Below are 16817 nucleotides of genomic sequence, written 5' to 3'. Positions count from 1 at the left end.
CAAGGCACATAAGTACAACGTTAACAAAAACAAGTTAGAAATCAATTTCAAAGACATAATTAGTACAATTAAAATCTCAGAAATGATTTTAGTGGACTAGGCCAGTCTAAAAAACCAATTTAGGACTTAACTCCTGCCATGGCTAACGAATTTGTTTCCCATTTATTATTTGGGAAGAGTCACACAAACGGCCAGAAGTTTAAAGGATATCTCCTGGAATATCCTTATTGGCTCATGGCACATTGCGAGTATGTTATAAGTTTATACCATTATGTTATGTGTAAATCAAAATCAATTATTAATGATCTAGTCACTATAACTCGGCAACTACAAACTATAATTCAACCATTACAATTTGGTCCATTCCGTATTACTCAGTAATTGTCACCTATTATTCGGAGAGCAAGTCTTGATCCATTACCTGTAACTCGACCAATGAAACCTATACATCGGCCCAAGTTTACCTATTGATCTATTAGCTATAGCTTGGCCTAAAATTTACATATAAATTGGAATTTGAATAAAATAAATAAAACGTGTCTATTTCAGTTAGAGAGAATCTCGGCTATAACGGACCCATATGAACACGTACAGAAGTGGTTACCAAAATACGAGAACCACGAAATAACCACCTATAGCTTAATAACTCTATAAATACAAAACTCTAAGCACATAAAAGGTACGCCATTCACTCTGAATACCATCTCTATTATCTGGTACTCACTCTAACTTGAACGTCGGAGTGCTTTTTGCAGGTACTCTCCCTTGGTGCTCATCCCGGCTGATGTATAGATCAACCATCATCCCACTGGGAAGGAAAGGAGGCTCTATAACTCTGCCATATTACTTGGACAAAAACATTTGGCACTCACAAGGCTGAAGAGTTTAACTTTGCCCCACTGCTTTTATTTCTTTTTTTTCGCCTAGCTCTCTCCCTCATTTTCGTTCATTTTGCAGACATTTGACCAATGACAGAACCACAAAATCCAATCATCCCGACTTCCTCTCAGGCAAAACTGATAGCTATAAATGAGTCCCTTAAGGCTGAAATTCAAAGGGTGACCGAGCTTCTACAACAGAATAATCGAGGTGATAAAAAAAACAACAACACAACCCGATGATAAGTTGATCACCCTATAATCTAAAAGACACAAGATCCACCCACACCTCCTACAATGGTAAATATTAATGGTCAATAGATAGCATGCATTTAATTGTTTCATGTCTAGCTCTTTTCATTGCGTTACATCTTTATAGTTCAAATACCATAAATTCTATATTATAATAATGAAAATTGAAATTATGCTCAAACCATACCATCTACTTAATCATTGCAATTACTCATGGTATATTCTTACCTATAAATACAACAGCACATTTAACAATCAAATGAAATCATAGAACTTTGCAACTCGGTAAACCCCGAATATTCAAGTTATACCAATCAAATTATAGCTAATTAATAATAATAAAACAACCATCAAAAACCTCGGTAGAAGTTCATAGTCAAGTACTATCAAAAGCAAAATGCTCTAATCAAACTTATTCGCGTAAACCGAACATGCAACATCAGTTTTCCTTCACCGCCTCTGACATCCCAAATATTGCCTTTTCTTTCTTCCTTCAAAAGAATTGCATTGGTAACCTTTTTCAGCTCATCATCGTCTTGCATGTTTCAACTCTCGTGTCCGACCAATACTTAGGAATCTTGCATCCATTACTCGCAAAACCAAAATACAAAATGATTGACAGACTCTGCAAATATGAAAACCAACCACAGCAAACACATCAATATCAACTAACACTTGGAGATAGTGATCGATACCGAGATCACCAATGTCTTCCACTTGTTGAATATTGTCGGCAGATTGAGCCACTGCACCACAATGAATCAAAATCTTCGTTACCATAGTAGCCATGTAGCAATTTCTGACTCTTCTGAATTGATAATGACTCTCCAACGTTCTCTTCTTCAACTTTCCCTTTCATTTGCATAGAGTCAAGTTTCTCATATCCTGACATATCAACCTTTTTTTCTTTTTAATATAATTGTTTTGGCTTTAGTACTCAGCTGCGTAACCTCTACTTCACTATCCTTTTCATGAATGGTGGTCGAGCCTTTTTTCAACAGCCTTTCTTTTCTTCACCCAGGTCCTAAGCCCAGCTGATGTTACATTAGACGCTTTCTCACCTGCAACAAAAACAACCCACATTTCAATTAATAACATTTTAGCAGTATGTATCTTCAATATTTACCTATATCCACTACCACTTTATCAAATTTAATCTTCAACAGGCACACCCAACAATTTATTTTCCGAAATATATTCAACTAAAAAATCCACCGTCGGATTGTCATCTTCGCTACGATCATTCACATCTAATACCTGACTCGGTTACTAGCACCAATATAGCGGAAGTAGTTCACACAAATTTTTATCTAAGTAAAGAGGAATTATATTCATAAACTTGGAATTATATTCAAATTTTTTAACCAAATTTAACAATTTTTTATAATATTTTTGAACAAATTTTCAGATGACATATATATTATTTTTGCACTTTACGTATTTTGAAAATGTTTGCTACTCAATTTTATTTATGCCTTATCTAGTATAACATCACAATATTTGATAATTTTTTATTCTAAATAAATTAAAAAAAATTATGATGTCTTTACAAGTAATTTGATTAGTGAAAAAATAAACATAATATAAAATATATCAATTTTTGCTATTATCTATTCTTTGATGTTGTGTTTTTGTACATGATCGATCTACCTTTATATCTATCATTATCAATTATTGAAAGCTAATAATTTTAGTCAAACTATTGTTTAAAAGAAATAGAAGCAAAAATTGCATTAGCTATTGTTAAAATTTTGATAAAACTTCAAATCAAGGGCATGAACATCACTCACTGTAATTGGTATGACCTGTAAAGTTGCTTACGAGTTATAGCTCGATAACGATGACCCCTGATTGTAACTGAGTATTCTGAATAATTAGCATTTACTTTCACCCAATAACGTCGGATATGCAGTTAATCCTCGGACGTTACCAAAAAACGATCAAACCCATCCAAATCAGATATAAGAAGAGGGCCAGGAACAAGGAAGGTATTCATTCTTTTCATGAAAAATAGCTTTAACATATAGACTATCTCTTGCTAACTTAAGCATCGGAGTGCCTTTGTAGGTACTCACCCCACCTATTCTGGACAACCAACGTATACAGCGTCTCGCAGGGAAGGAGCGCCGACCTTCGTCAATAACCGAGTTCTACCTTCATCCATCTAGGCAAGAACAGATTGGCGCTAGAAGAAGGGCCTCGTCGAAGATATTCCCTTCTGCGAGCCCTTAATTCACTCACATTTGACGATGGCCGATGTGCCTCCCCCCACCTAAATATGTTAAAAGTTTAAAATTTTTTATAAATATTAAATATATGACATATTACATAATACTATTTTTATTAAAAAATAATTTTTTTAAATAATATTTTTATTTTTATAAAAAAAATTATCAGGCCTTTTAACAGGCTTCAGGCCAGGCCAGGCTGAATAACAGGTCAGGCCTAGTACTTTATAAAGAGCCTATAACAGGCTGTAGGCCAAGCTCAGGCCAATCAACTGTATGACAAGTCAGGCCTGTTAAGAGCAAAGCCTGGCCTGGCCTGGCCTGTTTCCACCACTACGGCCCCACCCCGTTCGAACTTCTTCGGATGGTAACTGAGCTCCAGCAAGCAAACCAACGTATGGCTGAAGCAAATCAACGCATGACAGAAGAAAATCAGAGAATGCAGCAACAAATCCAACAATTGGCTAATGCTCGTCTGGAACACAACAATGATCGTCGTGAGCAACAAGAAAATGAAGAACGATAGTCCCAACTGACACATGTCTCAGAGACACCACAGGACGACGATGCAGACCACCAGAATGAGGACGCTACACCCGAAGACGAGAATGACGAGTAAGATAACTCGGCAGGACCCTTTACGGCCAACATCATGAACTTTCAAATGCCCAGACAATTCACACTACCGACAACCCTCGCTCCCTATGATGGGCTAGGGGATCCTAAGCAGCACATCAAAAAATTTCGATCTATTATGATCGTTAACGGGGCATCTGACCCCATTTTATGTCGTTGTTTCCCTTCCTTTTTAGATGGACCCGCCCTTGACTGGTTTTGCTCTTTACCTGCAAATTCTATCTCACGCTTCCAAGAACTCGCAAAGCAGTTTGAAGATCATTTCACAGCGTCACCAATTTACCTGCATGATTTCGATTACCTGACTACCATTAAGCAGGGTCCGCAAGAAAGTTTGAAGGACTACATTACCCGTTTTACGAAGATTGCCATGCGAATCCCTGATCTTCACCCAGAGGTCCACTTGCACGCCATTAAAAGCGGCCTCTGTCCCGGGAAGTTCCAAGAAGCTATTACAGTAGCCAAGCCAAAGACTCTGGCCGAGTTCAGGGAGAAGGCCAAGGGACAGATAGACATCGAGGAACTCCGTCAGGCACGACGAGCAGAAAAGTCGGCTTTCACAAAAGACGATGATAAACCTCGGGAGAGCAAGAAGAGTTTCAAGCCCGTGCCCCGCTACGAGTCTTACACTCAGTTCAACACAAAGAGAGATGACATTATCAAGGAAATATTAAATTCTAAGTTAATCAAACCTCCCCGTAAAGCTGGCACTTATCATGAGCCTAAGAACGTCGATAAATCCAAATACTGCACCTTTCACCAAAAATATGGCCATACAACCGATGAATATGTGATTGCCAAAGATCTCCTGGAACGCTTAGCACGACAGGGACATCTTGATAAGTACATTTCAGAACACATGCAGAAACGTCAAACTCCGAACTCCGACCAACATGCGCCAACCTCGTCGTCCAAAAAGAAAGACAAAGCCCCGGCTCAGCCTAGAGGGGTGATTAACTGTATTTCAGGGGGTTACGCCGGAGGAGGAGAGACAAGCTCCGCAAGAAAGTGCACATACAGAGCGATGCTGGCAGTTGAACAATCTCCCAGCAATCCGCAACCAGGCCAAGCTTGGGGGCTGTGGTATGACCTGTAAAGTCGGTTACGAGTTATAGCTCGGTAACGGATGACCCCTGATTGTAACTGAGTATTCTGAATAATTAGCATTTACTTTCACCCAATAACGTCGGATATGCAGTTAATCCTCGGACGTTACCAAAAAACGATCAAACCCATCCAAATCAGATATAACAAGAGGTCCAGGAACAAGGAAGGTATTCATTCTTTTCATGAAAAATAGCTTTAACATATAGACTATCTCTTGCTAACTTAAGCATCGGAGTGCCTTTGCAGGTACTCACCCCACCTATTCTGGACAACCAACGTATATAGCGTCTCGCAGGGAAGGAGCGCCGACCTTCGTCAATAACCGAGTTCTACCTTCATCCATCCAGGCAAGAACAGTAATGAAAGCATAGATGAAGATTCAAACTTAATTTTTTTCTCAATTAAGGTCGGCACAATGAGCAAGATCCCGCAACTCAATACAAATCTTTTCAAATTTTCTAGTAATATCATCTAGTGTTATATAATTCTAGTTGCATATAATACATGCTCAACTTTCATGTTTTCATCAGAAATTGTGTAAGTACAATTTACAAGCATTTGATAAAAAAAATTGATTTTCTTATCTTTGGTACATGATCAAGAGTAAAATTATATAAGATCCAAACAATCAAATATGAATCTCATAATTTCAAAGTGCTAGTTCAGAAACTTATCATCTATTCTATCCTTTTAGTAATAGTGAATCTTTTTATGTTCATTTTAAATTCACCTATTACTCATGAATAAGTATTTGCTTTATTCCCTATTTTACATTATTTTGCTGTATTCACCACATTTATTCTTATGCTGATTCCTTTTTCTCTTCTTATGTTCCTATCAATAAAAATTTCAAGCAACTTATAATGGTAACGACACTTTCTAATTAATTTTCAGCGAAACAACTCTTTTTCCTATTGACACGTTAATAAGATACATGTTTTCTTATTGTTTCTCAATTGTTTTCATTTATTATTGAAAACTTTTCTGTTTGTTGTTTATATTGTTATTGTTAGTAATTATTGTTTTGTTATTCAACTGCATTTTAATTACTCAATGCTCATACAGTCTTATTCATGTTTTTTCCATTTTCTTTAATTATCTATTTTCGGAACGATGGAGCTTAGTTTTAACTGTAACTAATAAATTCAAAATTTGCATTTATAATGTTCAGCACAAATAGGGAATTCAAAATCGACTGGTGAAGGTATCTGATGTCATTAATTTGAATACATCATAACTTCTTTAAGATATCTATCTATTCTACGTATCCAAATTACTCCATTTTTACATAGTTTATCATTTTATATAATCAATCATTACAACAATCTGAGAACAAATTCATCTTTCAATCTGAGAGCAAACTCAGCCTTCAATCACTCATCGACAACTATAAGTCGTAATCATTTCCAATAAGCCGGCAACTATAAGTCGGAGTCATTTCTAACAATTTGACACCTATAAGTCAGGATCACTTCAAACAGACTGATAATTATAAGTCAAAATCAATCCAAGCATACTGATATCAATAAGTCGGCGTCAGTCTGACAAACAATCTCGTTCAACAATATGCTGGTATATATAAGCAACACCTTTCCCAATGACAATCTTCTCCCAACCTTATTTTCAAGATTATCAAGTTGATCTTGGGGGCTGATCTTCATATCTCTGAATAATAACACAACCGCATCTCTTCTATATCCTGCCAAGTTATAACTCAATTCTTATAAAAGCTCAACCTGCTTCTCTTAAGAATAAACAGGTCAAACTTGGGGGCTATGATCTGGTCACAATAAATCGGCAGCTACAAGCTATAATTCGGCCATTACAATTTGGTCCATTCCATATTACTCGGTAATTGCCACCTATTATTCGGAGAGCAAGTCTTGATCCATTACCTATAACTCGGCCAATGAAACCTATACCTCAGCCCAAGTTTACCTATTGATCCGTTAGCTACAGCTCGGCCTAAAATTTACCTATAAATCGGAATTTGAATAAAATAAATAAAATGTGCCTATTTCGGTTAGAGAGAATCTCGGCTATAACGGAACCATATGAACACGTACAGAAGTGGTTACCAAAATACTAGAACCATGGAATAACCACCTATAGTATAATAACTCTATAAATACAGAACTCTAAGCACATAAAAGGTACGCTATTCACTCTGAATACCATCTATATTATTTGGTACTCACTCTAACTTGAGCGTCGGAGTACTTTTTGCAGGTACTCCTCCCCTTGGTGCTCATCCCGGCCGATGTATAGATCAACTATCATCCCACAAGGACGGAAAGGAGGCTCTATAACTCCGCCATATTACTTGGACCAGAACAACTAATATAAAATATATGTATAAATACATATTTAAAATAAATTAAATTACACATATATTTATATACAAATATATTAATGACTGGCCAATGAATTATAACTCAAATGGCATAGTCTACCCATACTCATCTAAGAGGTTGCGAGTTCAAATCTCCCTATCTTTGGTAAAAAAAATATTAATGACTAATTTTAATAACTATTTTTAATGTACGAATAACATTATCGCGAGGTAATATTTTTGTACGTCAGATTATATGGTTGAATGAATTAAAAATAAGCACTAAGATTCTGAAAGTTGGACTGAAAATTGTTTATTTTTTATTTTTTAAGATTCAGTTGATAAGACAACCGTCAAATTGAAATTTGAAAACTATCTATAGACTGTTAAACTAGCAGAAATCAATCAGTTAAGTCGAACTGAAAATCAAACCATTTATGATTTTTGCTCCAAACTGCATTGTTTTGCACCAATCCAGTCTCTAGAGAAAAAAATTAAGAAAAAAGGGAGGAAAACTTAGAAGGCCAAAAGCCCAAACTATATAGCTTCTCTATTTTTTTGCACATCCACCGTCATCACCTGCTATTCACCGATGTAGTCATCCCGTCAACATTTCTTTTCTGTGTTGTTCGTTAACCACGCTACCTCACTATATCCATTCACAGCTCCTTCTGCTTCTACTTTTCTCCACTGACTCGTCCATCTAGAAAAACAATGGATGTGCTCCATGTGCACATGGAGAAAAGGTTGAAAACAACCAACACTTACAATATTTTTCTTGCTTTTTAGTCTTGGAGCCAAGGTTGTCAAACTCGCGAGTCTAAGTAAACTCGTGGAGTTGACCTAGACTCGACTCGCGAGTTAACTCGTAGACTCGTACGAGTTCACCTGTTATGAAGTTTATATATATTATACATAATGTATATTTACTCAATTTTAACCCTTCAAAATTAATAATATCAATTTTGAAGCACATAATAAATTAAAATAATAGCATACATTATAACAAATACTTTAAAATACACATTCAAATTCGCTATAATTATTCTTATACAAATACAACATAGAACACACAAAATTAAAAATTCTAAATTTGTAATACTAAATCTTTAATTGAACATTAAACAATATCAAATGATCAAATTAACTCTAATCAAAATAATTAATTACTAATCAATCATGAATGGATGAACCATCTGACCATCTAACATAAACGATAAACAATAGGCTAAAATTAGAAGCAATAAAATTTAAAAAGGAAAAAAACTAAATCAAGAAGCAAAGGCTCAAAGAAAGAGCAAAAGGCATACAAAAAATAGAGAATAGAGAAGAAAAAAAGGGGCAAAGTCCCAGCAACAACAGATCGAAGACAAGGCTGCAACAGGCAGCGGTGGTGAGGGGGCAGCAGCAGCACGAAACGACGGCGACAAATAGCCATGAATTTCACGACAGTGCAAATCAGAGCAGATAGGACTGTAGGAGAAGTAGTCGAACTCGTGAACGTTGATAGCACGATGGAGTTGCGGATGGTGGAGATGTGAAGAAATACAAAGTAGAGGACAACATAGGTAAAATTTACAAAGACAATGGCGCAAATCAGAGCAGAGATAGAAGATGCAGGGGAATAACGGCAACTCGACGGGGAACGGCAACTGCGGCAGAACGTGAAAAAAGTGAGACTTGAGAAAAACGACGCAGATGAGTGAGTTGTGAATGAGTTTTTTTTATTTTTTGGGAGTATTATCGTAACCCTAATAAAAAAAGTATTTTTTTGGATTCAAAATAATTTTTTTTTTTAAAAATAAAAAAATACAAATTCGCTAATTCGATCCTAGACTCACGAATTTATTCGAATTTGGCCAAATCGAATCAAGTCTAACCGAGTTTACAAGTTAACTAAAAAATTTAACAACAATACTTGGAGCCAACACGTGAAATGACGTGCAACAAAATAGAACTTGCAACGCGAAAAAAAATGAAAAAGAGAAATCAGGGCAACTATCACGTTGTTTTGTTAGCTATTGGGCTAAGCCCAAAAATAATGGATTTTAATTATACAATTTGTTGCTTATAATTTTTTAATACAAAACAAAACACTAAAACATATTAATTTGAACACTAGAATATATTAATTTTTGGTGCAACTATCTTTTATTATTATTATTATTATTATTATTATTATTATTATTAATTGTACTTGAGTTATTTATATATCTATTTTTTTAATTCTCCCACACAAAGAAATTGAGAGTCAAATTTGATAAGTACAAACATTAATTTTGTAAAAAAGGGAGATACATGTTTACAAATGCAACCCAAATGAAGGATTTTTTATTTAAATAAGTATTTTAATTATTAAAATACATCATTATAAAAATTATTATCGAAATCCGTTCTTCATTTTTATCTTATTTACACGTATCTCGTTTACACTATAAATAAGATAAGACATATATATATGACACGTGTATATTTCATTTACAGTATAAACGAGATAAAGCTAGATGACAATTATATATAGATATCATTTACAGCGAGATTATGGGTCCTAGTTTAAACCTTTTGACCACTTTTTTCTCTCTTTTACTCTTTTCTGACTATATTATCGAGTAATACGAAGATAGTGTGCGTAGATACACATGATCGGAACATTAACAGGCCGAATTCGATATGACACTATGTCGAGGCAGCTGATTTTGCAGTTAGTTCTATTATCTTGAGTTTTATGTAATCCCATATATGTCTAGCTATGGTTAATTGGTTAGAGTACTTGTCAAGAATTAGAATAAAATTTGTATCATTAGGAATATGTCACTGATAAAAATTAGTAATTCTAGAAATATGGTTATCATTTTTTGGTAATTAAGCTGTTAACTACAAAATTGTTAATTTAGAGTTTAAATGTTGGGGTAGATATTTTTCAATCGGTGAGTCTAGTTTATTGGTCATATGTGTCTTAATTTATTAATTTAGTTAGTAACTATTCAAGTTTGATAGTTATATTATTAATTACTTTATTGAATGTTTTAATTTCACGTAACACAATGAAAAAATGTGTATTAGTTAAGAAAGTACATATTAACAGAAAATATTATGTCGGCATAAATTCAGTTAGTACATACATGTAAAATTCTGTTAAGTAAATGTATAGAATAGTCAAGACAGTTTGATATGTTGATGGACCTATGCAAATTGTTTATTTTTAATAATTATGAAATATTTTTCTTTGTGAGAGACTTCATCTACTCCTATCTCGACGAGTGAGTCACACGTTTCCTCCACCCAACGCCATCGTCTCATATTAAAGGGAGGTTGGATTTGGCGACACGGTGCCTCTCAGAAATTTCGTATTTGACAACTCACTAATTACAACTTTCGCAGATTGATGGCGTTAGGAGATTCACATGTTCCATCTGCTGTGGGGTGAAGTCACTATCACCCTGCAGAACGTGACGTACCACCTTGGGCTACGCACACACGGGAGCCAGTTGGGGGTGCTTCCGTGACTTTCAGAAGTGGTACGACACGGAGGCATGGAAGTTGGTGGAGCGGTGCCAAGCCTCCGGTGGTTTTACAGCAGGGAACAACGACATATCCGTTATTACTGGACACTTTTGCCTACTTTTTGTACGAAAAACGGGAGAATAGAAGATATAAAATGTATGTGAAAAATGTCAAGAGTTGCACATCTTTTTATAGTAGTTAAAAATTTGTCTTAGTATATGTTGTTTACATTGTAAACGCATTAGTTTAACATGTATCTCATTTAAAGTGTAAACGAGATAAACGTACACGTATCTTATTTATAATGTAAATAATATACGATTGGGACGGATTTCGGTATTAATTTTTACAATTATTTATTTTCGTAACTAAAATATTTATTTAAATAAAAAATCTCCCAAATGAACTCTCACATGACACGTAATTTGTGTGACGGTAACAATGTCACGTGATTCAAAAAAGTCAATATCTCAATTACTTACATTATTGGCAGCTATATACGGTGCTCTCGGTTCCATTAGTCCATTTCCACAGACTAGCTAGCTAGTGTAGTAGTAGTGTTATCTACTGAGAAACCGAAAAATGGAGAATGAGGTGGTTCTTCTGGATTTATGGGCGAGCATGTATGGTATGAGGGTTCGAATTGCGCTTGCAGAGAAGGGTATAAAGTACGAGTACATTGAAGAGGATATATGGAACAAGAGCGATCTTCTTCTTCAAATGAACCCAGTTCACAAGAAAGTCCCTGTTCTCATCCACAAAGGCAAACCCATCTGCGAGTCTCTCATCGCCGTTCAGTACATTGATGAGGTCTGGAATGATAGATCTCCACTCCTACCTTCTGATCCGTATCAAAGATCTCAGGCTAGGTTCTGGGCTGATTATGTTGACAAGAAGGTACTTCCTTTTTTAGCTTTATTTATAATTGCATCAGGTCAACTTTCTTGAAACAATTTTTTGCATCTATTATTTCTATATTTATTTCTCGGTGTTGTTTTACAAGTTTTAATTTTTATATTCGTTAAGTTTGTATTAACTAAGGTGTGAATATATATTTGGAACCATCTTTGAAACCATGCCTTAAGATTATAATTCGTATAGATATGGCGCTCTATTTGTTTGGTTGTTTATCACCTTTTTTTCGGGACTTGAGTTGTTTATCACTTAATTCGTTAATTTATAATCTCTCAAATTTAGTTGGACCTAACTTCTAGCATTAAATCCCACCCTTGATAACATAAGGGGTAATTGATTTGAATAAATAGGTTCTGTTCTTAGTGAGATCTTTGGGAGATACTGTTAAGCTAGCTTCAATTTAATTATGTGAAGTTTTGCAGATAGGGGTGAACATAGATCGAATCGAATCTAATATCTGCAGTTTTTAAGTTTGGATCCAATACGATCCGTATATTTGCAGATTGGATTGGATATCGGATATATTCGCAAAACACAAAAATATTTTTAAAAGCTTATTTTCATTAAAAAATATTAATAAAATTTATTTTTTCTATTCTTTTAAATATATTTACTTTTAAAATAATATTAAACATATTTTTTTAAAATAATAAATTAAAATAATACAACATATATGATAATTATTAGTTGAAATAAAATATAAATAGAATATTTACTTATTTATTTCTTTATTTTTGCGGATACGCAGATACTTACCCAAAATCCGCATTCTAATCCTATTAATATGCGGATTAGATCCGATTCGACAGCCTTGTGGATTGGATTCATATCCATAATTTTTAAATCGGATTCGAATAAATGCCGCGGATATACGGATTGGATCCGATCCATGAACACCCCTATTTGGAGAGGATATAAATATAAATATATAGCACATTCCAGAAGAAAACCCAAGGAGTAGTTTAGCGGAAGTTGTTGATTTGGGCAAGTTCTATGCGTAAGATCAAGATTCTAATACTAGAAAGCTCTTTTGGGGAGATTTAAACACCTCGCCTATCGTTATAGCTAAAAAGTATGACATTTTTACAAGAATAACGGCAGTAGTGAACAGAATCAAATCCAGTAGTGGGGGAAAATAAAAATATATAAAGCTTTCTTATTTGGTATCCTTGGACTAATAATAGATCTTCAGGCATCCTTTTATATTCAAATGCACTTGGAGGCTTCCTTTGATGTTCATACATGTAGGCTTCCTATTGAGTGTACTACCCGAGAATTGAGATGAACTCCTGCGAGATGCAGGATGTAGTTTATGATCTCATCCCCTCCCTTTTGGGTGAGTTTATGACAAAAAAATTCTTCTACATTCAAATAGAAGATTCATTTTAGTGGGTGATTTTGCAGAGTAAATGGTCAAATTTATCCACAAAAGATCATTCGTTCTCCAAAATATTCTCCAAAAGATCTATTTTAAATCAAGTTTGTCTTTCAAAAATTTTAAAAGTCATATTAGTTCTTCCATCACTTTTGTTAATGACATCGAAATTTACTGAAGTGACACATTAAGTGACATCACAGTGCATACCTGACCGTCCTAATTAGTTGATAACATGATAAGTTTATGAATTTTGATCAAATTAATCCCAAATGGAGGAATTTCAATGTCTTAAGATCCCCTCAATTTGGAATTGATTTGATCTAATTTCTTAAATTTATTATATTAGCAGGCAATTAGGACCGTCAACCGTATGCTGTAGTCAGTGTAGTTTCACTTAACGTGTCACATCAGAAAATTTTGACGTAATTAATAATGGAAGGACTAATGCGACTAACTTAAAATCTTTGAGTGACGAATTTGATTAAAAACAAATTTTGAAAACCAATTTGAAGAATGAATAATCTTTTTGGGACAAATTTGACTATTTAATCGTGATTTGTATGGACTTCTGTAAGTGTTCAAAAATCTATAGGCTTTTCATTCCTCTAGTAAATATTTCCAATTTTGTCTACGCATCCTCTCCTTGTTTCATGTGCCAGATTGAACAGTTCGTCAATGTTGATAGAATGTGCTAATTTTTTGTTTTGTTAAAATGTGTATGCTGATTATTTGTAATGTTAAATAGATATATGACCTTGCAAAGAAGGTGTGGGCAAGAAAAGGAGAAGAGCAAGAAGCTGGTAAGAAGGAATTCATTGAAGCCCTTCAATTATTGGAAGCAGAGCTAGGAGACAAACCGTTTTTCGGGGGAGACAAGCTTGGTTTCGTAGACATTTCGCTTGTCACATTTTATAGCTGGTTTTATGCAGTTGAGACCATTGGCAACTTCAGTATAGAGTCTGAATGTCCCAAGTTCATTTCTTGGGCCAAGAGGTGTCTGCAGAAAGAAAGCGTTGCTAACACTTTACCCAACTCAGAAAGGGTCTATGAATTCCTTTTGGATGCTAAAAAGAGGCTCGGCATTGAGTGAATGGCCACAGCAAATTCTGATAATATGTGAAGCTGGGTTGGTTTGGTATTCACAATTAGCAAGATCTTATCATGTAATAAAATAAACTGTTTTTGCATATGACAATGTAATGTGAGATTAATGTCTTCAATACTCTCTGGAATATTTTTCTTTGAGCAATGCTATATGGTTAATAAATATTATTATTTTTGGTTAATATATAATCAATAATAATTTGCATTTATATTTATTGGAGGTTTTGTATATAAAAAGCATACTATTTACATTTATGTGTATTAAAATTAATACACATAAATTAATTTAATATTTATACTGGTAAAATTATTATCAACAATAATAAAAATTATTAGTCCTCAAGAATTTTCTTTTTCTTTTATGGAGGAAATTTTTGGCAACTTCATATAAAATTAGGATTTGGCTCCTTGAGTTTGTAAACATTTATTTTCGATGTTTAGTGATAGTATGTAATGTATGACCATCTATATCGTAGTCCATTTTTTCTTTCTTTTACTTTTTATTTTGTGTATAAATATTTTTCATATATGCTTTTACTAAAACCTAGTTAATCGTTGCTTCCCATACTTAGTCGGTGGGATTTGATTAAATACAGGAGTTAATTTTGGGGTCATAAACATAAAAAGAAAAAGAAATTACAACTAGAACAACAATTTCGGGCAACATCGTGACTTGTGTTGGAAAAGACATGATTTAAGTGAAGGCCAAGGATGTGATTGGAGAAGTTGTTCTATATTGTAAAGAGTGTGGAAGAAAATGTCAATGATCAAGAAAGATGGTGCCAAGAAATAAGAAAAGGATAAGGATAAGGTGGAAGAAAATGTCAATAATCAAGAAAGATGGTGCCAAGAAATAAGAAAAGGATAAGGACAAGGGAGAAGGGACACTTTTCACCTCTCCCCTTCTCCTCAAACGGTTATTCAAGACAAGCAATCGAAGGAGTGATAAAGATTTTCTGGAGAGTTGAAATGGACATTATTCTCTTCAAGGCTTTAAATAATCCCCAAAGTACACAAAATTTTTAAAGGATTTATGCACTTCCAAGAAAAGGTTAAAGGAAAATAAGGTGGTGACAATGGAAAATGGATCTTCTTAAAGTATGATATTTAATTTTTTGTATATTTTTTTAGTTTTATTTATAGTGAAAAATTATACTTTATCTTCACAAATGAGTGATGAGCCAAAAATTTGATATGGTCAAATTTTGGCAAGTGTACCAAATAGCTTCAAATAAATACCACAGTAAATGAATATCGTTTCCACAAAAATTAAAAGATTGAGGAAGCAACTTTTGATTGAATCTTCTAATTAGATCAACCGAACTTTTACAAAAAAAAAAAATCATAATCTTAAAGTAATAGAGGACAGTAGGAGAGTGTTTGTTGTGAATGAATGAATGCTTATTAATTTACAGAAAGAAACTGTGATGAGGATGTTAAAGACTTTCGAGATATTTAACTTTCAAAAAAGAAAATCCTCATGTTTTTTTATTTTGATTCATGTAAAAATATTTTTACGATAAATTATTTATAATCAAATTTCAATTAATTGGCAATTCAATTTTTCTTTAACTTATTTAATCGCCAATTCCTTGGTCAATTAATTAAGAAAAAGAGGTTAAGTACAATTCTAATTTAACGTCGTACAACTTTTAAAATACTATTCCTAGCTAAGTTGAAAATTATGAGAAATAGTTTCAAGTTAATCCCGATATTAAGTTTTCCAAAGTAATAATAGAATCCAAAACAGAATTAGAATATTTTACAATACTTGTAACCATTAAAGATGAAGAACAATACTCAATCTTAAAAATATATCAATGTATAAATCAAATAAAAGGAACAATCACGTTACCATAAAAATCAAACAGAGCTCCTAACCCTTAACAAAAGAGAGTTAGTTACTCATGATAAAAAACAAACTAACTAATGAATAAGATGCTAGATGCTAGATCATTCGATTGGGATCCAGGAATCCTAGATGATCCTTACGGAAACCATCGTTCGCTTATTTATAATCTAAATTTTAACTTAATTTTAGAAACTTAAACTAACTAATCCGAGAAAAAGATAATAAACAATTCAAATTTAAACTAACCATTGTTTGCATTGTCTTATTTACTTTGAAGTGGTGGTATTATCTATGATTTTGAATGCATGAATAAATAGTGTATGATTGATGTTGAAGTTAAGAATGTTGAGTCTTGAAGTACAGCAATTTAGAGAAATACTATGGATTCTCTAAATTAAATAGAAATTGATTCTTGAAGCAAAATAAACAGCCAAAAGAAAAAGAAAATAAAAAGCGAAGTCCAAGACTCTGAGCATCAATGGCTAAAAAGGTCAAATATGATTAGACACTCAAAGAGTTATTTTCCTAGCCATATGCTTGTGGTGTGAATGTGTCAAGTAATCTTTGAGACAGAGAACTAAGAGTTGAGATCAAGTGTAAACACAGAGTATGCCAAAAGATTTGAGCACCA

General features: G+C 33.8%; 2 protein-coding genes across 2 annotated transcripts; both read left to right on the top strand.

Moving 5' to 3' along the window:
* The first annotated feature begins 4022 nt into the window (after positions 1–4022).
* LOC110278492 (uncharacterized) lies at positions 4023–5090 on the top strand. The gene has a single exon (XM_021136753.1). It carries the CDS (start codon positions 4023–4025, stop codon positions 5088–5090), a length of 1068 nt encoding a protein of 355 aa, XP_020992412.1.
* A 6357-nt stretch (positions 5091–11447) lies between these two features.
* On the top strand, positions 11448–14502 carry LOC107478427 (probable glutathione S-transferase parC). Its single transcript, XM_016098563.3, has 2 exons — positions 11448–11834; positions 13976–14502. Exons 1-2 carry the CDS (start codon positions 11520–11522, stop codon positions 14318–14320), a joined length of 660 nt encoding a protein of 219 aa, XP_015954049.1. The 5' UTR covers positions 11448–11519; the 3' UTR covers positions 14321–14502.
* Positions 14503–16817: the final 2315 nt, after the last annotated feature.

This window comes from Arachis duranensis, chromosome 3 (genome assembly GCF_000817695.3).
Source record: "Arachis duranensis cultivar V14167 chromosome 3, aradu.V14167.gnm2.J7QH, whole genome shotgun sequence".
NCBI classification, from domain to species: domain Eukaryota; kingdom Viridiplantae; phylum Streptophyta; class Magnoliopsida; order Fabales; family Fabaceae; genus Arachis; species Arachis duranensis.
Note: the sequence above shows the minus strand (reverse complement) of the source record. Positions and strands in the feature narration are given on the sequence as shown.